The 23,422-nt window shown below is 41.7% G+C and overlaps 1 protein-coding gene across 1 annotated transcript in view; it reads right to left on the bottom strand.

Annotated features, from left to right (window-relative positions):
• The window catches only part of LOC309414321 (ephrin type-B receptor 5), a gene marked incomplete at both ends in the record, with an annotated part of 64,697 nt that extends 42,036 nt beyond the window's left edge, over window positions 1-22,661 (bottom strand). Inside the window, 3 exons of the mRNA XM_082011630.1 lie at window positions 7,762-8,458; window positions 12,138-12,202; window positions 22,571-22,661. Coding sequence (XP_081867756.1) covers window positions 7,762-8,458; window positions 12,138-12,202; window positions 22,571-22,661 — 853 coding nt within the window. The remainder of the gene's footprint in view (window positions 1-7,761; window positions 8,459-12,137; window positions 12,203-22,570) is intronic.
• Window positions 22,662-23,422: the final 761 nt, after the last annotated feature.

The raw sequence follows: 23,422 nt of genomic DNA, 5'->3' as shown, positions 1-23,422 counted from the left end.
GGATCTGGACAGGCTGTGTTGATGGGCTGAGGTCAATTGTATGAGGTTTAGTAAGGCCAAGTGCCAGGTCGTGCCCTTTGGTCACAACAACCCCATGCAACGCTACAGGCTTGGGGAGGAGTGGCTGGAGAGCTGCCCGGTGGAAAAGGACCTGGTGGTGCTGGTTGACAGCCAGCTTGTGGTGAGGCAGATGTTGGTCTCTTCTCCTAAGTAACTAGTGATAGAACGAGAGCAAAAGGCCTCAAATTGTGCCAGGGGAAGTTTAGACTGGATATTAGGAAAAAATTTCTTTACTGAAAGAGTGGTCAAGCATTGGAACCAAGGCTGCCCAGGGAGGTGGTAGAGTCCCCATCACTGGAAGTATTCAAAAAACGTGTGGACGTGGCACTTCAGGACATGGTTTAGTGGGCATGGTGGTGTTGGGTTGATGATTGGACTTGGTGATCTTTTCCAACCTTTAATGATTCTGTCATTCTGTGATTCTGTGAAAGTTCTTGACACTGGGGTACCTCTCATTTCAGATGTTCAGAAGTGATATGAAAATAGGAAGGGCAGTTTCCCTCTGAGGGAGGAACCTTAGAAAAGGGTTTAAAGGAGACAAAGAAAAGTTTAAAGAAAAACCATAATTAAGAGGCTCACCTGCCCAATTGAATTCGTATGACAGAAATGCCATCTGAAGAACTATGGAGTGGAATCCACAGCAACTTAGGAGGAAAGAACTCTCCACAATAATTATTTTCCTGTTGCTTAGTGATAAAAATTGATTACTGCATAAGCCTTTTATCTCACACTGGTATTTCCAGTAGTGATGTAGATACAGAGAAAGAATCATGTTTTGAAACTCTCATTCTGCCCCTGGGTATTTCTACTTCCAGAAGAAAAACAGCACGATGAAATCTTACAGCATACCGCAAGCAAAGCTGATTTAAACATGATTCACATTTCCCCCACCTTCCTAATGAAAAGATAATTGAAAAAAACTCCAAAAAAACAATGACCTAAAATTCATAGTTTCTTATATTTTACATTTGCAATTTTGGCCAATAAGGCTGGACTGATTACAGTAGACACTAACTGGCCTCCATGTAGCTAAAGAAAGGCCTCCACAGGCAGGGCCTGCAGCTATTACACACCTTGTGCTTCCACCTAAACCCCAACTCTTGCCTTTCATCCAGTCACAGAGCTGCTTACAATAATGAGCACCTTTATTCCTTTCCAAAATTGCCTAAGATATGCTAGCTCAATGCACTCAGGACTTTAGCCCACAGATGACAACAATAATTGTTCCCATGACATGGAGCTTTTCCTGGCATTGCCTCAGTCCAGTCACTCTATAAATAGTATATCAAAGGTCAGGTCAGGAGGAAAGAGAAAAAATCCCCTGGTAATCTAAATAGGCAAAAGCCACTTCCTTTTATTCCAGCACTTACAGTGAGCCTAGGGCTGTCGTTCCACACACAGAGAGAATCCATCTCTCATTTGTTTCTGAAGGATCCCTTTTTTCACACCATGATATTTTTCAGTGTTCATGTACCTTACATTCCCTTCTTAAGGCAGATCATGGCATCACATCCACTTGCTGTGGTCCTACAGTCTCTGCAGATGACTAATATGCTCACTGGAGACAGTCATAAAATACCCAAGCTGAAATAAGCCCACCATCACTAGGACTAGCATGTTTTGCTTTAGTGAGCACTGTCATTTCAGGACCATCCCAGAGAAAATCTGAGTAAGAACACCTTCTCCCAAAACACCTCCACTGTGTGCCTGCAGAACAATTTCACAAAAAACACCAACAACATTTAAGAGACAGGCCTTGTCACTGGGGATATACAACTTGATCACCCCCCAGGCATCAGTACTTTCCAAGAAAACACAGATTTAGCTCTCATTGATTCACAATATCCAATGCAAGGACAGAGGCTCGCAGAGCTAGCACCTCAGGGGGCAGAGCAAGCTGCCACTTCCCATCAAGTCAAGGTTACTGTGAAAGGAGAAGGCAGAGTTTGGAGTGTGCAAGTGCTTTTTCCTCAGCTTGTCTCTGTCATTTTTCATATCTTGGCACAATGTTAGAATGCCACAACAGTTCAGCTGGGCACAGCTCATCTCAGAGACACTGACCCAGTTTTCCTCAGCTCCACTCTAAAACACTCACCCCTGCATAGCCTGTATCTGCCTGACTGCTCACTGGAGACGAGTTCCACTTGGGAGGACAGAAGAGCAGTTTCTGAGAGATTTCTAACACTGACTTTTTGTACCCAGGTATGATGTGGAACTGAGCTGGGACATAGGAAGACATTTAGAAGAGCATAAAATTGTTCTCTTCTTTACTGAGACAAGTGATCTATTTCTTACATTGAAGTTCTGCTCCCAGGTGTGCTGTGGGGCAGCAAGAATGAATATTGGATGTGAGAGTATTGAAAATGAACAGAGTGTCAAAGCTGGCATTGGAGTCAAACTGGGAGAGATGAATGGATGTAGCTGAATTTGAGGCCTAGGGAAACCTGGATGTGCAGACCCACAGAGGGCCTCAAATGAGAATTACACTAGGCAAAGCAGAATCAACATGGAGTTTAAAAGAGGACTAGTATGGGTCATGCCACTTGCCTTAACTAAATAATGGGAGGCACTGCTAGAATAAGCCTGGAACTAAATCAGCTGGAAAGAGTGATGGAGTTTGGCAATTACACAGGGCAGGATGATAGAAAGGATTTAATAATTGATAATATTGTAGAAATATGATTTAAACATTAATCTCTTATAATGCAAGAAAGATGGCATAATTAGCATGCAGAACACACACTAGAAAAGAAAAATCTAAGTAACTTTTATCTAAAACACTCCTATTTTTCCTCCCAGAAATAAGCCTGTGACTATCTTACGTTGATAGGAGCTAATTTCCCACTGGGGCAGGCTATTCCACAGTGACTGTTACTGTGTATCTTACATCTTGTTCTGAATAAGGTGAGATCAGCCAGAGTTAGAAGCAAGGTATGGTGAAGCAATAGGTTGCTCTAGAATTTCATAGTTTCTACAATTATTTTGGTGGGAAAGAGATAGTGGAAAATGAAAGAAACATAAGGAGAGAAGAGTTGGCTTTTGGGTTTTTTAAATGGAAAAGAAGAGCATCAAATCAGTTGAGATAAAATAAATGAAGTGACTAAGAACTCTTTCTTGCTGAACTGTTGACAGGAGATTAGTTGAGTAAGGGATTTTTAGGTAAATGAGGTGGAGCTGAAGCAATTACTAGCTAGTTATATATTGGAAGGACTGCCAAGGAATGGGCCGTGTGAAGAAAAAATACAAAACAAGAGAGGAAAGATTTGGGCAGGGGAAGGAGGGAATATGAGTAGAGAGTAACCACTGCATATAGGAAATGCAACAAACTACTTGAAAAGCACCAAAATGTATGTAGCAGAATAAAGCTGGAGAAGCTGATTAAAAGAGCAATATGTAAGGGGAAAAAAAAAAAAAAGGTAATCTAGCACAAGGCACCAAACATTATCAACTGTGAGTTTACCTCGAAGTTAAAGCTTTTACTCAGGAGAGGCATTTGTTCATTTTATGGAAGAGAAGGTGTGGGGAACAACTTACGGTTGGCATCAGCCACCTAATGGGACGATATAAACAAGTATAAGCACAAGGTGGTAGAACATGAAACAACAGACACAAGTTGTAATAATCTCTTATTTCATCTTATTACAATCTCCTTCTATATAGGAAAAGAAATTTCACCATGGGTGTCATCAAACACTGGAACATGGGACATTGTGCCCAGGGATATTGTGGAATCTTCACCTTCAGGAATAATGAAAACTAGACTAGAATAGGCCTTGAGTGACCTAACAAAATTTGATACTGCTTTGAGCATGGGGTTGGAGCAGATGGCTTGCACAGATCCCTGCAATGTAAATTATTTTATGGTTTTAAAGGAAGCATCTTTGAAGTGCTTAAAATTTGAGAAGAGCTTATTGTGCGTTTGTTTTCTTTGCTAATATACATATTTTTAGCAGACTACTGAAGCTCACGCTTTAACATAAATCTTAACACTTTCTTAGCCTCACACACTGAAAAATTTATCCTTGCTGGTGAGGAAGGGCAGCTTTTTAATAACACAAAAATAATCATGCAATATTCTTCCCAAATGAGCCCCCAAACAACTGTGTGCACGGTTACTAGTTCCTGCAGTTATTAGTAATACAGATGTGAGTCCTTCTGCAGTTAGAAGGGACTACATATGGTGACAGGATATGCAAAATTTTATGGAATCCTTTTCTCCATCTGACTTCTTCATACACCCTTGCATCCTATAGAAGAAGAGCCAATTACAGTACTACAGAAGACAGGCAGACTTTTGCTTCCTCAGTACTCTCAGAAACATCGAGGGAAAGAAGAGAGGAGAAGACAACGTGTCGTGGGTTAACTTTGGAAAACTCTCCCAGCCACTCTCTCACTCCCCCTCCTCAGCAATACATAGGGAGAAAGCAGGATGAGAAATCTTGAGGGTAGAGATAAAGAGATTGTTTGCCAGTTTCTATCACAGGCAAAACAGGCTTTGCTTGGGGAAATTTAATGTAATTTATTGCTGATTAAAATAGATTTGGGTAACAAGAAGACAAAACCAAACATTAAAACAACACCTTCCCTCCTCCCTCTCTCAAGCTCAACTTAACTCTTTTCACTCCAAACACTTCTACTCCACCCAAGTATCACAGGATAGGATATGGGGTGTGCAGTTTCTCTGTGTCACTCCTTCCCTCTCACACTTTTCCCCTGCCCCAGTGCGGGCTCTCCACAAGCCACAGTTCCTTCAGAAAATATCCATCTGCTCCAGCATGGGCTCTTCCACAAGCTGCAGAGAATATCTGCTCCAGCGCCTGGAGTACCTCCACTCCTCATTCTCTGACCTTGGTGTTCCCCCTGCTGTTACTCACTCTTTTTGTTCCCGCCTCCTCTCTCTGGCTAGTGTATTCTGCCCCTTCTTAAATTTTTGTGCAGAGGTGCCACACACATGGCTAATGGGCTCAGGTCTGTCCTGTGGTGGGTCCACTGGAAAAAGCTGTGTCTGGCATGGGACAGCCCCTGCCCTCTTGCCACAGGGGCCACCCCATGAGCCCCACCACTACACACATACCACTCTTGACACATAAATCCAATACACTATGATACCCAACAAGGGGATCAGCAGCTCAAGTCCAACAAGGGGACTTCAACAAGGATGTAAAGACCTGCCCCCAATTTCATAATTGAAATAACTCCCTCCACTCTATTCCTTTCTAAGTATGGTTCCATCTATGTTTTTCTCCTGTAGTCCCATGATCTTCTCTCCCTAAGACACCAAAGCTGGATAAAGGGAGAAAAGTCAGTATTCTGAGGTACAGAAACAGCAGGTCAGTAGCTGAAGGGTAATTGTAGATGTAGGGGTAATACTGATACAGTAATGGCACATTTTCAGTGATGTGGAACAAACATCACATTGGATACTGCTATGGACTGAGTAGAAAAACAGACATGGAACCTGATTGGCAGAACTGACTTGGAATTAGTTTGTATTTGGACTTGAAAAGAAAAAATAGATAATCTCTGTACTCTTAAATTAATAGTTCTATTTCAGTGATTTTTCAAGCTGAGACCTCACCTTCTTCATTTGGAAGTCAGCTTAGCACTTTATCAAGTAGTCATTTCTCTCCTCTTTTTTGTCTTCATTTTTTAAATATTTTTTAAAGAGTCTCATTCATGAATTCTAAGTATTATTTTCAAAAGCACCTGGTAACTTAAATCCCATGTGACTTTTAGCTAAAAGGCAGTGATAAGCAGTGGACAGTGAATCCCAAGAAACACATTATATGGTAAAATGGTTTGTGGGGATGGAATCCGGGAACAACTGTTTTTAGTAGTGAATCTGTTGATCTGACAGAAGACGTGGGAGAACAGACAGTCAGTCCAGAATTTTGGGAACCAGTAGTCTAGGATGGCCTAGTCACCCAGAACTTCCAATTTCTGGCCTTCTATGTGGAAAAACACTTAAGAGTTGCAGGAAACCTTGCAAAGAAAGGCATCCTCTGTGTATACATCTACAGAAAGAAAAGGAGCTAAGGTCCCAACCTTCATTTTTCCTCTGTAAACTTCCACTATCCTTTCTGACTGTTCAGCGTGAGAAAAAGTCTGCTTGGATAAAGTCAAAAGTGAAGCCCACACACATCACATCCCTCATCACCTAGAAGGCTTACTAAAGGATATTGTTTCACTCTTCTATTTAGCTGGAGAAATTTGCCATATAGTAAGAAACAGCAGGGAGTCTTATGAAACTAATGAAAGAAAGTATCTTAACTCACAGTAGCAGGCAGGAAAAAAAAGGGCTTTTTTATCTCCTTATCTATATCCTCAGACTGGTTCTTTGTTCTAAATAAAGAGGTAACAGCTGGTCCAGGAAGGACCCCACAGACTTCCATATGGTGAGGGGGAAGACCATGCCCACACACTCTTCTACTAAAGCATAAGAAGGAAACTTGCTTCTCCTCCCTATACTTAGTTCATTCTTCAGTCTTATGAAGAAGAGCTCTCTGCAGGATCATTAGTAGAAATCTGCCCTTGGGCTATTGCTTTTGTTCTGTATTTCATATAGAACACTGTAGCAACTTTGTATCACAGTGTACTTCTGTTCTTAGGAAGAATGGAGAACATACAGTAGAGAAGTCCTGGAAAGAACTCCATGCAAAGAATCACCAAACAAGGGGACTAAGCTAGCTGAATGTGGCTCCACTCAGACAGGACAGCAACATATTGTTAGCAGGAGAAGAGATTAGGAAAAGTGATCAAGCCAGAGGAGTTTATGAGAAACATGAGGAGAAAAAATACCTTCTAACATTAAGGTTCATAATTTGGTTGACTTTGGATGTTTAGAGTACTAAGTGTGGTGCAGAAACATTTTACATTGCTGAGACATCTTGAGTAAATTCATATTAAAACCAAGGAAGCACCAGAAGAACATTATACACAAAATTATATAACCAACATATGCAGTTTGGTTTAGTCGACTGTCTTAAGCTTGAGATAGGAAGACAGTCATGATGTTAGACTGGGTGTTCAGGCTTGGTCAGATGTTGGTCCAATACTATTACTGGGTGATAGGTAATTTATTCTATTTCCTCCTACAAGCATTTCACAGAAAATACCATGGGCCCTAGGGCAGAGAGCACATTAGAGGTAATGATAATACCATTATGACTGTTTTTTATTACTGAGCCAGACTCATAGATCCCTGCTGATTGTTCCCTGTCCCATGACCAGGCTGCTGCCATTTCCCCTTTCTTTTTTTTATCACTAGTTCCACCAGCACTAGCAAAAGGGCCCAAACTAGTTAGGATGGTAGAGTGTATTAGCTCTGGGCTCAGCTTTGCTCCATGCAGCATCTCTCCTCTAACACCGTTGCCTCTTGGTAAAGAAGTGGAACTATGTTAGAGCTAGCTCATTACCAACTCCTGCTTATTCTGTACATGTAGTCTAACAGGCTGTCTCTGGTGGCAGCCTGAACTAAGGCCTGAATGGAGTTTCCAACCATGTTCTTAGCACCAAGAATTGGTCTCTCCAACTCCAGTCTGAGGCACTAAAAGTGAAAGAAGAGGCTGCTAGTAAGTGTTCTCTGTGAGAAATTATTTAATCTTCTAGCTCTGTGAACTTCTGGCAAATGCCAAATACTGCTAATACAGAGAACCAACAAAGAAGTGGCTGCCTAGGGGGTGGGGAAAAAGGATCTCTCACCTTGGCAGGCTTGTTCATCATCAACAGGCTGGTAACCAGCCTGGCAGGTGCATCGTCCAATGGCCACCATCCACTCCCCTTCTCCATTGCAGTGCAACCGAACACCTGAAGATCCAGTCATGCCTGTCTCTTCAGCATTTGGTACACATGTCCCTGGTGACTCCACCAGTGAGGTCCTCTCCCCTCCAGCAAAAGTTTCAGGGAAGGAGGCAAATCCTTTCACCACAGCTGGGCACTTGTAGAAAAAGACTTGGACTGCCACCAGGGACATGCAGGCTCCTGAGTCCTGGAAGGCCAAGTAGAAGCCATGCTTTGTGAGTGGCCCAAAGCTACGTACTTTAACATTCATCTTTACCACCTTCCCAGTGCTGTCCACCTGGGAAAAGCTTTCATCAGCTGCAATAGTATCCACTTTAGTCCAGGGGCCCTCATGCCACTCTGGCAGTTCCTGAGAGGCTATGTCAGCCTCCGACTGGTGGTAATAGAGTGTGAAAGTCTCTTTGCAAGAAGAGGCCACAGTGCGCATGCTGGCACAGTCTCTCACTGAGAAACGGAGACGGACATGGACTCGATGGGCTCCGCGTCGCTCTATGAAGTTAGTACGCAACCAGTTATTCTGACCTGGTTCAGCCACGTTACAGACTTCAAAGGTTCGGATCAGGCGCTTCTTGTCATCCAGGACACTTACCTCATCCCACTATAATGGATGTATGGGAGAGAAAAGGAAGAAGAAATAGTAAAAAAAATGTAGATTTGGTGTTCAACTGCACTAAAAATACAGGACAGGCTTTCTTCATCCCCTCCCTTCTCCTTGCCGTATCTATGACAAGACTTGAACCTGCATGTGCAGCACAGTGCTCTAGACAGGACAAAGTATGACCCTGTAGAGAAGAGCTGTTAAAGCCTGCAAATAAGAACTGTTGTGACAGAAAACATAATTCATGCAAACCTGTTGCATGGCATCAAGAATCTTAAAATCAGAGTCACACTTATTTCCCTCCTGTTTCCCCAGAGAAATTGTCGTATTTTCCTTCCTATTTTCCCCTATCTTCACAGATAAGACACACAATACAAACAAATGAGACAGAGAAACAAGACACTGTTCTTTGGAGAAAACATTAAAGCAGAAGTCCCTTCTACCCAACTTTACCACAGTTGGAGCTGTGCTTTCCCACTTCTGATGCACACAAGTCAACCCGGCATGGCCACTCCAGGGGCAGGTCCAGGATTTGTTTTGTGCCAGGAGGAAGGCACAAGGGAGGGGTAGAAGCAGCTTACTGCATGGAGCTGTAAGAGAAACCCCTCCTTACCCTCCCAACTGGCTTTTACAGAATAGGTACAAGGCCCTGGGTATGATAGATGAAGCACATACATAATCACAGAATCACAGAATCACAGAATCACAGAATCACAGAATCGCTAAGGTTGGAAAGGACCTTCAAGATCATCAAGTCTGACTGTTAACCCAACGTGACCATGCCCCCTAAACCATATCCACGCATTTTTTGAATACTTCCAGTGATGGTGACTCTACCACCTCCCTGGGCAGCTTGTTCTAACGCTTGACCACTCTCTCAGTAAAGAAATTTTTTCCTAATATCCAGTCTAAACTTCCCCTGGTGCAATTTGAGGCCTTTTGCTCTCATTCTATCACTAGTTACTTGGGAGAAGAGACCAACACCCGCCTCACCACAAGCCTCTTTCAGGTAGTTGTAGAGAGCGATACGGTCTCCCCTCAGCCTCCTCTTCTCCAGACTGAACAACCCCAGTTCCCTCAGCCACTCCTTGTAAGACTTCTTCTCCAGACCCCTCACCAGCTTCATTGCCTTTCTCTGGATGCACTCCAGCACCTCAAGGTCCTTCTTGTAGTGAGGGACCCAAAAGTGAACACAGTATTCGAGGTGCGGCCTCACTAGTGCCGAGCATAGGGGTACAATCACTTCCCTACTCCTGCTGGACACACTATTTCTGATACAGACCAGGACGCTGTTGGCCTTCTTCGCCATCTGGGCACACTGCCGGCTCATGTTCAGCCAGCTGTCAACCAGCACCACCAGGTCCTTTTCCACCGGGCAGCTCTCCAGCCACTCCTCCCCAAGCCTGTAGCATTGCATGGGGTTGTTGTGACCAAAGGGCATGACCTGGCACTTGGCCTTACTAAACCTCATACAGCTGACCTCAGCCCATCAACCCAGTCTGTCCAGATCCCTCTGCAGAGATCTCCTACCCTCCAGCAGATCAACACTCCTACCCAACTTGGTGTCATCTGCAAACTTACTGACAGAGCATTCGATCCCCTCATTCAGGTCATCAGTAAAGATACTGAACAAGACCGGCTAGTACATCAATAGCAAGAGGAGGTCTAAAGAAAACTTTGGACAGATAGTTGTTGAAGATAGTCATCTAACTAATAGAGATGAAGGAAAAGCAGAGGCATTCAATGCTTTTTTGCCTCAGTCTTTAATAATACTAACAGACCTTGGGCTGCCCAGTCCTCTGAGTCAGAGGACCACAAATGCAGGAACAATGACTTTCCATTTGTGGGCGCTGAATTGTATCAACTGAATGTTCGTAAGTCCATGGGGTCTGATGGGATTCACCCCAGAGTACTGAAGTAGCTAGCAGATGTTACAGCAGGACCCCTCGATCATCTACCAAAGGTCTTGGAAGCATGTGGAGATCCCTACTCACTAGAAGCTAGACAGTGTTACTCCAATTTACAAGAAGGGTGTTGTGAGGGAAGACCCAGGAAACTACAGACCCTTAGCCTAACCTCAGTACCTGGAAAAATTATGGCAAAGATCACACTGGGTACTACTGAAAGGCATTTAAAGAGCAATGCAATAATCAGGCACAGGCAACATGGGTTCACAAAGGGAAAGTCTAGCTGTCTAGCTAATTTGATATCCTTCTATGACAGGTTTGCCTGCCTACAGGATGAAGGGAAGGTGGTGGATGTAATTTTTCTGGATTTTAGTAAGGTTTTTGATATTGTCCCTCACAGCATCTTTCTGAACAAGTTGCCCAGCTGTGGGATAAGCAGGTACGCAGTGCAATGTGTAAAGAACTGGTTGAATGGCAGGGCTCAGTGTTGTAGTGAATGGGGCTACATCTGGCTGGGGACTCGTCACCAGCAGTGTTCCTCGGGGCTCAATTCTAGGGCCACTTCTGTTCAATATTTTTATCAATGGTCTGGATGCAGGAGTTGAATGCACCATTAGCAGGCTTGCTGATGATCCCAAGCTGGGAGGTGCTGTTGACTCTCCTGAGGAACAAGAGGTCTTGCAGAGGGGTCTAGATATATTGGAACATTGTGCAATCATCAATGCCTGAAATTTAACACCAACAAATGCTAGATTCTGCACCTGGGATGGAGGAATGTCAGACAAGTATAAACTGGGTGAGGAGTGGCTGGAGAACAGCCCTGCAGAAAGGGATGTGGGGGTGCTGGTTGACAGCAGCCTTGGTATGAGTCAGCAGTGTGCCCTGGCAGCCAATCACATTCTGGGGTGCATCAAGCACAGCATAACCAACTGGTCAAAAGAGGTGATTTTCCAGCTGTATTTAACATTGGTGTGGCCTCACCTTGAGTGCTGTGTGCAGTTCTGGGCCCCACCCTTTAAAAAGGCTGTTAAGGTACTCAAATGCATCCAGAGGAGGCCTACAAAGCTGGTGAAACGGCTGGAAGACATGTCCTATGAGGAGCAGCCAAGGACACTGGATCTGGCTGGTTTGGAGAAAAGGAGGCCGAGGGGCAACCTCATTGCTCTCTGCAGCTTTTTGAGGAGGGGAAGTGGAGAGGGAGGTGCTGACCTCTTCTCCCTGGCACGCAGTGTTAGGATGCGAGGGAATGGTTCAAAGCTGTATCAGGGGAGGCTCAGAATTGACATTAGGAAGCATCCCTTTACTGAGAGGGTCGTCAAACACTTGAACAGGCTTCCTAGAGAGGTGGTTGATGCCCCCTGCCTGTCAGTGTTGAAGGGGCATTTGGACAATGCAATAATAACACGCTTTAACTTTGGTCAGCCCCAAAGTGATTAGACACTTGGACTAGACCATCATTGTAGGTCCCTTCCAACAGAACAAAACTATTCTAGTCTAGTCTAGTCTAATCTATCTGTGTGGAGGGATGGCTGGAGACTTCATGGGTATTTCTGAAGGAGGGTGGAAGAGGGTAAGGAGGTGGCAACACTATGCCACACAGTATCCTCCTCTCTTAACAATCTGACTTTGTACAACGTACTGTGTTCAAATTGTTCATATGTACAAAATCCATAAAACAAGTCTCATTGGTTCCAGTTTCCCTTTCTTCATCAGCTGCACACATGTCTTTCCAGCAGCAGTGTGGTCAAGAAGAGGACAAGGGAAATGCTTACCCCATCAGAAGGGTGAGTGGTCCAGCCAATCTCTGAGGTCTCTCCAGTTGTATCCAGAAGTATTTCTGTTTATATTTAAAAAAAAAATAATAAAAAAAAGTATTTTATGTTTTCCAAGTCAGGCTAAAATCTCATCTGTCCCTCACAAGATTGCTTCTAAAAGAAAACCACCCCAAAACATGTCTTGTAGAGGGCTTCCACACACCCTGAATATACATTCATGTTCTGAGATTAAATATGAGAAGGCTACATCCATAATAGTAAATTAAGCAGGGCCAAGAGAAGGGCAGAGGTACTAGGCACATAACCATGCTAACTCATGGTTAGTAAGTCACTTGGCAATATTCTGGCCAGATGAAGACTTTCCCAGGCAAAGTGTAAGCACACTGACAGCATGGAGCAGAGTTATGATAATGAGCAGTACGGATGAGGCCACCCTCTTTTTGGAAAGGAAAGGGTGGGACAGAGAGATGAGTCATATGAATGCATGTTAGTATCCTCAGGACCATGACTGCCCATTTTATTTGCAGGTGTAAATGCGGACACCAGGCTGAGACACTTTTTTTCCAGCTCTGGAACCAAATTTCTGTGGGAGTTTAGGATGATGACCCAGCTGATCCTGTAATGCATTCACTTTGTTCTGGAGCTGGACTCTGTACAAGTCCCAGTTTTATCAGAAAATCAGTATTAAATAGTCTTTTGCATTATACTGCTCAGGAGTAGGGTACATGCAAAACTTCACAGGCCTAGCTTATTCCCACAACAAGTCTGCATTTCCATTGTTACTGAATCTACCACTGGAGACAAGTACTAGACTTGACTACTCTTGGAGATGTTATTCTCTGTTCATGTACAAAGAAATACAGAAGAGATTGTGACAGTGCAAGCTATACACATAGTATTCTCAGGAAGCTAACATCAAGGTCTGAGACCACCCTGGAAGTTAGTGGTATGCAAGCATGTGCACTTTTCGTGTACATTTGTAGTGAGCACATTGGGGACGAAAAAGACTCCACCAAATAGGTATTTTCATGTGTTAATATATACTGTACAAATAGACCACCTTTTCTTAAATTCTGGAAAGTCAATCTCTTTTGTCTGCTTATTTTAATTTTCATTTTTCTATCTTCACAGAATCACAGAATCATTAAGGTTGGAAAAGACCTTTAAGATCATCAAGTCCAACTGTCAACCCAACACCACCATGCCCACTAAACCATGTCCTGAAGTGCCATGGCCACATATGTTTTGAATACCTCTAGTGATGGTGAATCTACCACCACCCTGGGCAGCCTGTTCCAATGTTTGACCACTCTCCCAGTAAAGAAATGTTTCCTAATATCTAGTCTAAACCTGCCCTGGCACAATTTGAGGCCATTTCTGCTCATTCTATAGCTAGTTACTTGGGAGAAGAGACCAACCCACACCTCACTACAACCTGTAGTTGTAGAGAGCGATAAGGTCTCCCCTCAGCCTCCTTTTCTCCAGACTGAACAACCCCAGTTCCCTCAGCCACTGCTTATAAGACTTGTTCTCCAGACCCCTCACCAGCTTCATTGCCCTTCTCTGGACATGCTCCAGCAACTCAATGTCCTTCTCGTAGTGAGGGGCCCAAAACTTTGTTTAAAGAAAAAAAAAGAGCAAACAGAAAAAAAACCCCCAAAAAACCCAGCAACATCCAGCTTATTTACAAACAAGATTCATTACTTCCCTTGCAAAGGTTTAATGATATGATTGGCCCATGTTTTACACAGGAGACATCCTCAGTAGTTTCTATTTCCAAATCATGGATTGCTGACTTCACTATCCCTATCAGTGCCCCTGGGCATTCACTCCACATTAATCAGCAAGAAGTAAAAATTAGTCATGATCAGGTAAGCAAGTTTATCCAGAACTCAGGCTTCATCAGTGTCCCTGAACTGATGCTCCCTATTTTCCTACAGGAGAGCATGTATTTCTTAGGCCTTCCTGAGGAGCCAATGCAGTTCCATACTTCAAAAGCAGTGCAAAATATCTGGTATTGTCAGAAATGGAAGAGCTATTCGTTACAGCTAAAGCACAACCAGTAGAATTAGCTAACAGATCTCAGAAAATGCTGAGCAACTCGGTACTGAAGGACAGCTCAGCTCAGATGGCTCCTCTGAGCACCAAAACTTCTGTGAAAGGCCTATGCCTCCCTGAGGCATAGTATTCCCCTAGGCTGTCCTGGCAGCAGAGGGACCCCCATGCACATTACTGTCTAAACTGCACAGTCTGGCACGTGAGTTGCACTCTGTCATGTCAGTACTTTGCCATTGAGTTCCCAAACATTGCTTTGATATGCTGGAATAATACACGAGCTCATTTTTTAACAAAGAACATTCTTTCTAATCAGGTCTAGTCTCCCATTTACCAAAGCTTAATGCAACTTCTCCATGGAAACTCTAGGAGAAAATAGAGAAAACTTAATCAGGGCATGGAAAGCCAGATAAAAAGTGAGAAAAGAAAGGAGAAGAGAAAAAATAGAGAAGATTTGCTCAGCAGCCTATGCCCTACCATGACTAGCAAGAAGCATATTCTCCACGTGGCTTCTCTCCAGTGAGCAAGGTAATCTTTATCAAGCACATGAATATTTCACAGGTAAACAGATACAGAACTGTCCCTCTCACAGTGGATATTTTAAGTCAGGAAAAATAAGAAAGGTACACAAGAATGTTGTGTACATGAATCTCATTGGGTGACCTACGGTCAAAACTCCCTCACCATTTTTCTTCTTTTTCTCCCTCTCTTACTGGCTGTGTGCCTTGAATCAGATCCCCAGTCACATTAGCTGCATGTACACTCATAAATCTAACAAGCTGTTAGACTGCTGTCTAATTCTGAGGACAACAGGCATAGTACGGTTCACATGGCTAAAATCTCCAACCCCACAGAACTGCATGGTTGCATCCAAACCAAGGAATGGTCCTTGGTCCATCCTAACCTCTGATCTATGCCTAGGCACTGTTTAGGAGAAGGTTAGTTGGCATGGGCCAAACCCATGACTGTGCTAATAATTTAAGAGTATGAATGACTACATACCAGCGTACAGCTATAAGCCTTCACTCTGCCACTTTATTAGAACTGATGTAGCATTCCACATCCTCAGTGCTGGGCCAGACCAGTATTCTGCTGCTCTTCAGTGCAGATAGCAATGATCTGTTCAGCTGAATTTACCAACCTGGAAAAAAAATGCCTTATACCTTTCTATCTTGCTCAAAATGAAGGGTCTTGCAAGATCAGATCAGATCAGGCCCAGGACAGTCCATGATGCTGCTAGAGACACTTGTTGAGGTGACCTCAGAGTATCAACAGAACAATATACCAGTCTGGATTAAAAATGAGGAATAATCAAGGTATCTGAGCAATCTGAAGGCTTTTAAACACATGCAGTTATGACTGCATTCTTTTTTGACTCCTACTTTAATCTTTCATTTTTGAAAAATGAGATTCCAATTTCTATTAAGACTGTTATTTTAGTTCAAAGAAGAAAAAATAGCTGATGATTCTCCTGTATTTCTCTCCCCTGAACTAAAAAAAACAAAACAACATGATCTTTTGTAGCAGAGTGAAATGGATTCATTACACTCTTTGTAAAACAACATTCAGAATTAACTACACTGTCATTTCAGTGTCCTCTGTTCTTGCAGGTGAGAAAGGGTGAAAAAAAATCCCAAAGACTTATGCTAATACCGGTCTATACTTATACCACAAGCCAATCTCTTGGGCTGCACTATACTATATAACGACAACATCGAGATCAACTGGGCAGATGTTGGAAGTGGCTATTACAGATCAGACTGTTCAGAATACGCAGGTTAATGATTTTCAGATTTTAGTTAGCCTATACTTTCAAGCAAAACACTTTAGTGTTTGTGTTACAGGCAAAATGTTCCTCTGATGCAAGAAGATGACAGTTCACCCAAAGATGACTGACTCTTGGACAACCTTCATGAAGGCAGAGATGGCCTACCAGCTTTCTGGATTGCAGAGGTGGCCTACCAGCTTTCTGGATTGAAGAACACTTGTCCTCACTGTCTTAACAGTGGAGTGGTGCAAGAGGGAATTATGCAACCCAAGTCTAGGCAAATTATAGCCACTCAGAAGAAAGTTGATCCTGAGAAGACAAAGAAAGAATCCCTTTACCTCTGGGATTAGAAGCTGGTGCTAAGAATGAATTAGCGAATGAAATAAGCAGGAAGGGAGGTATAAAGGTCATCTTGATCAACATCCCTCTCAAGGCCAGGCTTACAGTAAGCTGCTCAAGGCCTTGTCCAGTTGAATTCTGAATATACCCAAATGTATATGTACACTGGTAGCTAAGACAAAGGGCACTAGGGTAAAAGGTAACATTCAGAGTTTGCCTTGCTATGCAGCTGAATGCCCCAAGCAGCAAAGCTCTCTGGTTTAACAGACAGTTTAAACGTACATATACACACATACAGACAAAATAAAGTCCCCTCACCCAGGTAACTAGTGAAAAATTGAATTTAATAAGACGGTAGGTGTGCTGGTTTTGACCGGGATAGAGTTAATTTTCTTCACAGTAGCTAGTATGGTGCTGTTTTGTATTTGTGCTGAAAACAATGTTGATAATACAGGGATGTTTTAATCATTGCTGAGCAGTGCTTACAGTTGTCAAGGCCTTTTCTGCTGCTCACACCACTCACCAGTGAGTAGGCTGGGGGTGCACAAGCAGTTGGGAGGGGACACAGCTGGGACAGCTCACCCCAACTGACCAGAGGGATATTCCATACTATATGACATCATTCTCAGTACATAAAGCTGGGGGAAGAAGAAGGAAGCAGGGGACATTCAGACTTACAATGTTTTGTCTTCCCAAGTAACTATTATGCATGATGGGGCCCTGCTTTCTTGGAGATGGCTGAACACCTGCCTGTGGATGGGAAGTAGTGAATGAATTCCTTATTTTGCTTTGCTTGCACATGCAGCTTTTTCTTTACCTATTAAAGTGTCTTTATCTCAAGCCATAGATGTTACTTTTTTTTCCCCAATCCTCTCCCTCATCCCACCAGGGCGGGGAAGTGAGCAAGTGGCTGTGTGATGCTTAGTTGGCATCTGGGGTTACATCAAGACAATAGGATAGACTGTGGTGATCAGCTGCAGGTCAAGGCCTGACAGGCGTGCTGACCAGCAGCCTGTTTACACATTTTATCTATTTGCTTACATTTGATCCTCCCCAAAGCCACCTTGATCTGTCCCTTTCCTTACCTATGATTCCTCCCCTAAACAACCCACTGTAACTTTTGCAGAAGCCTCATATGATCTTCCCTACATCCCATAAGTCCCATGCCCCTGTTGGCAGTAACGTCTCTCAATCTGCAAGGTGTTCTGGAGAGCACTTCCATTGACCTATCTCTGTGGGTTCCATTCCCACGCAATGGGCTGATCATGCTCCTGTGATAGCCCTGGGAGAAGCTGGGTCAGGGTGCTTATTTCTCTATTAGGTTGTTCAGGTTCCCTTGCCTTTCACTGTTTCTCTGTGCTCCCTTCGAGTGTGAGGAGACAAGCCTTTCATCACACAACTGAACAAATATATTTATATATGTGGACTATCACTTGGAGACAGAATCCCAAACCTTTGGGAAGCCTTAAATACACTAAAACTTCTTCCAAAACTGAACAGCTATTGTGGAGAAGTAAATAATATAACAATGGCTAGTGACATATGCAACTGTAACAAGTATCTTATTTTTCAATATTGAGTTGATGAAACAAGTAAAAAAACCAAACGAAAATAGCCAAAAAATCCCACTTGTTCATAACTACTCAATACAAAGTTTGGTGTTATTTATTAACAAAAAATGTCTTTTTTACTGTTCAGTTATGACTTAACATGAAAAATAAAGCTACTATGCCTCCTGATGTAAAAGAATATATACAAAACCAACCTATATGAGACAAATTAGTTTGCTTTTTTTCTTGGATAAATCTATATTGTGAAGTCATTCCTTCAATGGATGTTCCCTGTATTACTTCTGTACTCATACGCAATTAATAAAGAAACCTACTTGGAGCCAATGGGATATGTATTTAGTGAGTTCCATGAATATAATATTTTTGACTGCTTGCTATGACAGAGCAAAATGCTGACACTATCAAAACATCAAAGTTGTCATCCACATGGATGAATTCTCACACCCCAATTAGAAGTTTTGCACATGTACCACGTGCAAAAGAGAGAAATGACAGCCGAATGGTCTAGGATACGGAAATGCACAGCTATTTGCAAGGTAGCACAGCTTTTAAACTTTATATATGACTGTATATTTTTCTTTTTACCTCCCCTACTTTTTTGTTAAATGTCTAGGGAAACCGCCAGGATTAGCATGGTGCTCAACTCCTCTGCTGATGTCAGGAAACGCAGACATCAAGAAATAAAAAAAAATTACATTAAATACTTAGTTTCAACTTTGCATGTGCATTCAAATCAAATTATTATCTACAACTTTCCTAGTAATACAATGTAATATGTATTCTTCCACATCTTAAGAGAGTCACTCTGCAAACACCCACTATTGAGTCTAGAACTTATCCAACTGCCACTGCAATCAAACTGGCTACTTTTGATGACAGTACAGTGTGATTTTTTAAAGTTTATCTATGTTTTCCTGATTATTTTTTGTTTCATAAACATTAAAAAGTGAGCTTGGGTCTATCCAGGTTTCACTGAAGCATATACTGAAAGTCCTAGATACTGTATATTACAAGAACATTGCTCCTTTTCTTTGAAGCTTTAATTAGCTTTGAATATAAACAGTATTCACTGCAGCATGAATAGCGTCTACTGTCCTACTGGTCTCCAGGCAGTAAGAACTAGCCTGCAGCTTGTGAACAGTTTCAACATACCTGGGAATGGGGATGCCCTAGTTCAGGGACTACAGAATAATCTATTATAGGAGAAAATAAATCAAGTGGAGCTGCTGAGCCTGACTGATGTGATAACCCGTCCCCTTACAAATAAGCTGCATATCTAGCCTAGTCCCATTCACGTTCTGAATGTCTACAACAGGATATTCCTCTGCCCTGGGCTTTCCAAGCATGTGGCAAAGATTTTGGCATCCAGGGAAGTGTCAGGAAAGAACAGGGAAGAACATAACAGAAAATCTTTGCTAGGATTTTAATAACTCATGTGAATCACAGGCAACTGAAGAAAAAGTTAATTTTACTTTCTTTTTTCCCTGAAGTAAAATAACATCCATTTAAACCTTTCTTTATATGTAATAAAATAAAAGGCAATAATATTTTTTACTCTGAAGATTACCTTTGAGGAAAATATAGTTTTCCTCCACTTTGAAGTCAAGCCAATTTGAGCAATCAATACATTATTTTCAATAACCCAAGATGACAACCAGTTAATAGAAAGGCAAATGAAAAAAATGAAATACGAATGCCTAACCTTACAACCTTTTTCCTGCATATTCTTTTTTGCCAAGGAAACACTTCTAATGCAAAAAATTTCTACCAAAGCAGAAGAATTATCCTCTCTATATCTTGAGCTTCCAGAAGTTATTTAGAAAGGCTGTTCAGTCATTTTGCAGGCTGGAGAGTTTGTTGTAAAATAAATGCAGTCACTCACATGCAGAACATATCATTCCTCTGGAACATGTTAAGCGAGTTCTATAAAATGAACTCCACTTGTATTTACAGCTGTAAATATTTATAATTCAGTCAAACCAAAACCAGTATTCCACAGAACATTCAACTCTGCCTTAGTAAGAGTTATTTCATCAGCAGGTTATCACCTCCTCTCAGCTATTTTGACTGGAGCACATCAGGCATTCTTAAATTCTATGCTTCACTAACTTTTAAAATCCAAAAGGTTAACCTACAAAAATGTTAAATGATAAACTGTAGACAGTAATTACATACATATATAAATACAGAAATAAAATTTCTGTGTATTTCTTTACGTATTTTTGAGAAAAAGGAAAAAAATCTATTTTTTTACCCAGTATGTAGCTCAAAAATAATACTCCTCAAACGAAAACCTCAAAACCTCTTGTAGAGCCCTAAACACTGGGAAATGGAACCTTAATGAAAACTTTTTTGCAATCTTGTTTCCTTTTTTAAAGCTGAAATAATAAGTTTGCAAATGGCTTCTGTTTCCAAAACCATTTTCCCTCCTGCTTCCCATACCATTTTTTTTCTAGTCTAAAAACTGTGACTGGAAAATTTTGGATAGACATGCTCATTCCTAGTAAAATCAGTGTGTCCAAATACTAGATCTGTATCAAATAACTTCAGCCTAATGATTTTTTTTAATGCATTAAAAACAACAACAATAACAACAAAAACATTTTTAATTGCTTCTTTACCTCTTTACTTCTGAGACATAAAGGGGTTTAAAGTCCCATTAGGTCCTGTAAAAGGTTACTGCCTTCTTTATAACTGAAAAGCATTCTGCATAAATAGTATTTGCTGTCTTTGTTATGTATAGAAAGATGGTTTGAATACCTTGTCTACTTTTCTTCCCCTCTCTACAGCTTCTTCTTTTCTTAAGCATTTACATTACAGTTTTATCAATATTATTTTCCCCTGTTATAAAATTTCAAACAAAGCTTAGTTTGAGACAAGAAGTGATTTACATTGAGACTGTTTAAATCTAACTCAAATGCCTGAGAAACACTTGGAAAAAAAAATTACCTTGACTGATTTTCCCACTCAGTCAGTAGTTTTCAGTTAGAGACGAGATTTTAGACACAACCTAAAACTTCTAAGAAACCTTACAAAAACTAAAGACCACACTGGATAACCACACTGGATATTCCCTACATTGTTCACCTTCAATCTGGAACTCGAAGTTCAAGTTTGTACTATATATAATAATGGGTCAACAAAATGGCCATGGGCCTTTTTTCTTCCTTATGGATAACTCTGTAGTAAAGCACAGTTTTCTACATAGTTATCAGACCCTAATGCATAATTCTTCTTGCCTTTTGACGACAACAAAAATACTTACCTCTGAGTTGCAAATTGGCTTTGGAGTGCAATCCTAGGACCATGTGGTACAGTCACAATGCAAGGTGCTGACGCACCTGACTCTAAATTGAGAGTTGAAATTCAGCTCATGGGCAGGCACCTTTACTGTTTCATCTCCACAGGCAGAATTTTACCGTCCTATTTTGATCCAGGAAATTCAACCATGTGATCTGTGAAGTTGTATCACACACTGTTTTCTAAATTCTTTCTAAAACTTATAGGAGTGGTCACTGAATTCCAAAAATGTCAGTTCCTACAGGCATCACTGCGTTACTTCATATATGCAGAGAATGGACATTTTCTCTCCCTTTTCTATCTCCGTTCCTCTACCAGTTACACTAAGGAATAACACAGTATTTTGTAAAATCAGTTTTAAATCAGCAGTTAACACAGTTGCAGAGATTTAAGAGTTTTTATTATAATCTTATATCAATCATTTCCTCTCTGAACTCCCTTCCACTCCATTCCCCTCCTATTAAGAGAAGGGATGTTTTAACAACCTTTCCTCTTCATTATTAATAAGAAAAAAACAGTATTTTTTTCTTCCCAATCTCCACCCTCTCTTTCTTAGAGTCACATTACTGTCCTTTCCCTCCCTCTAAGTCTCTCCTTCCTTGTCTCTCTTTGATTCCCTCTCTCCCTCCTCCTTTTTCAGAGGCTTTCACATATGCAAGAGATGGACATTCATCACAAAGCAGTGCAGTTCATTGAGCACACATAGCTGCAAGGATATTTCTTGGCACAAACAAGAGGACTGTTTACAATACCTCTGCCCTCCTCTAACTCTCTCCCATAGCTCTCATCTTACTTCCTGCTCTCATCACCCTCCCTCGTATCATCTGTTCATTCTTCTCCCGCTTTCTTGGCCCCTCTTTTCCCCTGCCCTCCTTTTCTCCGTCCTATCTTCACTACTCCCTCCCTCCTCTCCTCTGCTGGCTAAACACAAACTGCCTCTTCTTGTTAATGCAAAGCATTCTTTCTGTGCCTAGGCATAGATGTTCAGAAGGCAGAGGCAAAAATGCCTGATTTCAGCCCACTGGACAGTGACTTGTAGAACAGCATAAACATTGAGAGATTGTTTCACAAAACAAACATGATGCAAGAACAGGAACACAAGAATCCAGTTCACACAAAGCATAAACAAGGAGCTTATTCCCATGACAAAGTTTATTCCTTGAGACTGTCACTTCTGAGAAATGTTCATTAATGGTCCTTCATATGAGGGTTTGCCTGTCCTACTAGAAACAATACTAGTATCTTTTTACATTTCTTGAGATAGTGATCAACCATCAAACAGAAAGACATGTGCTCTCAGTGCTCATCTGGACTAGGATAAGCATACTGGAGTGCACACTTTTTTTTTCTCTAGAGAAAACTTTGTTGTTGTTGCATTATGTAAAAACTTTTCTTACCTTCTAGTGAGGTGACTAGATGAAAGAAGCAGATCATCCAGAGCCAATCCATACCTGCCACTCTTCTTGCACTGATGTCATTAGAATCCATGAATATTCTCTGTAGTTACCACCATTTCCAAAAAACACACACCACTCCCTTGAAATGGTCAGAGATTTCTTGAAGAGTTTTAATATTTTCCCAAATCAAAGCCCAGAGGCCTTCACAGAGAAATACTGGTTAAGAAAAAACAGAATGTGGTAACAGAAATCAGGACACAATAATACAGAACTGGCAGTTTTTATAAACCCATTCCGTCATTTATTACTTCCGATATACAGGTGAAAATGAGTAGCACAGACCCAGTGTTTACCATATACCCACACCTCCCATCTCTCAAGGCTTCAGTCCTAGTTGCTTTGTACACTGATAGCACACACAGATTTTGAGACAGTCATGCCATCAGTGTGAGTGGGGTTCCCAGATCAATGTTAATCTGTCCCATATTATAGGCTGTATTCTTACTTAAGTCCTGACTCTTTGCTGCTTTGGCAATGTCCCTTGGAAGGTCTCCATTCCATTTGCCCTGTATGCTTTCCAAATTCTGTCTCTTGTAATTATACTTTGACTTTTTAGGACTCTGCAGGGCAGTAGACATGACAGGAGAGTTTGCGCCATTTACAACAATACAAGTCTGCACTGCTGACATATTTGTTAACTGCATTGCAGATGCAGGCATTTGTCCCTTTAAGCATATTACTGTACAACACTGCTGAAGCTGGACGGTATTTTTCCCTTAATATGTCATAGGCAAGGAAGCAAACATTGTGATATTTAAGGTCAAATAGGGAGCCTGCATGACAGCCAGAAAA

Source organism: Phaethon aethereus, assembly GCF_964289735.1.
Source record: "Phaethon aethereus genome assembly, chromosome: 1".
NCBI lineage: Eukaryota > Metazoa > Chordata > Aves > Phaethontiformes > Phaethontidae > Phaethon > Phaethon aethereus.
This window is presented reverse-complemented; position numbering and strand designations above follow the sequence as displayed.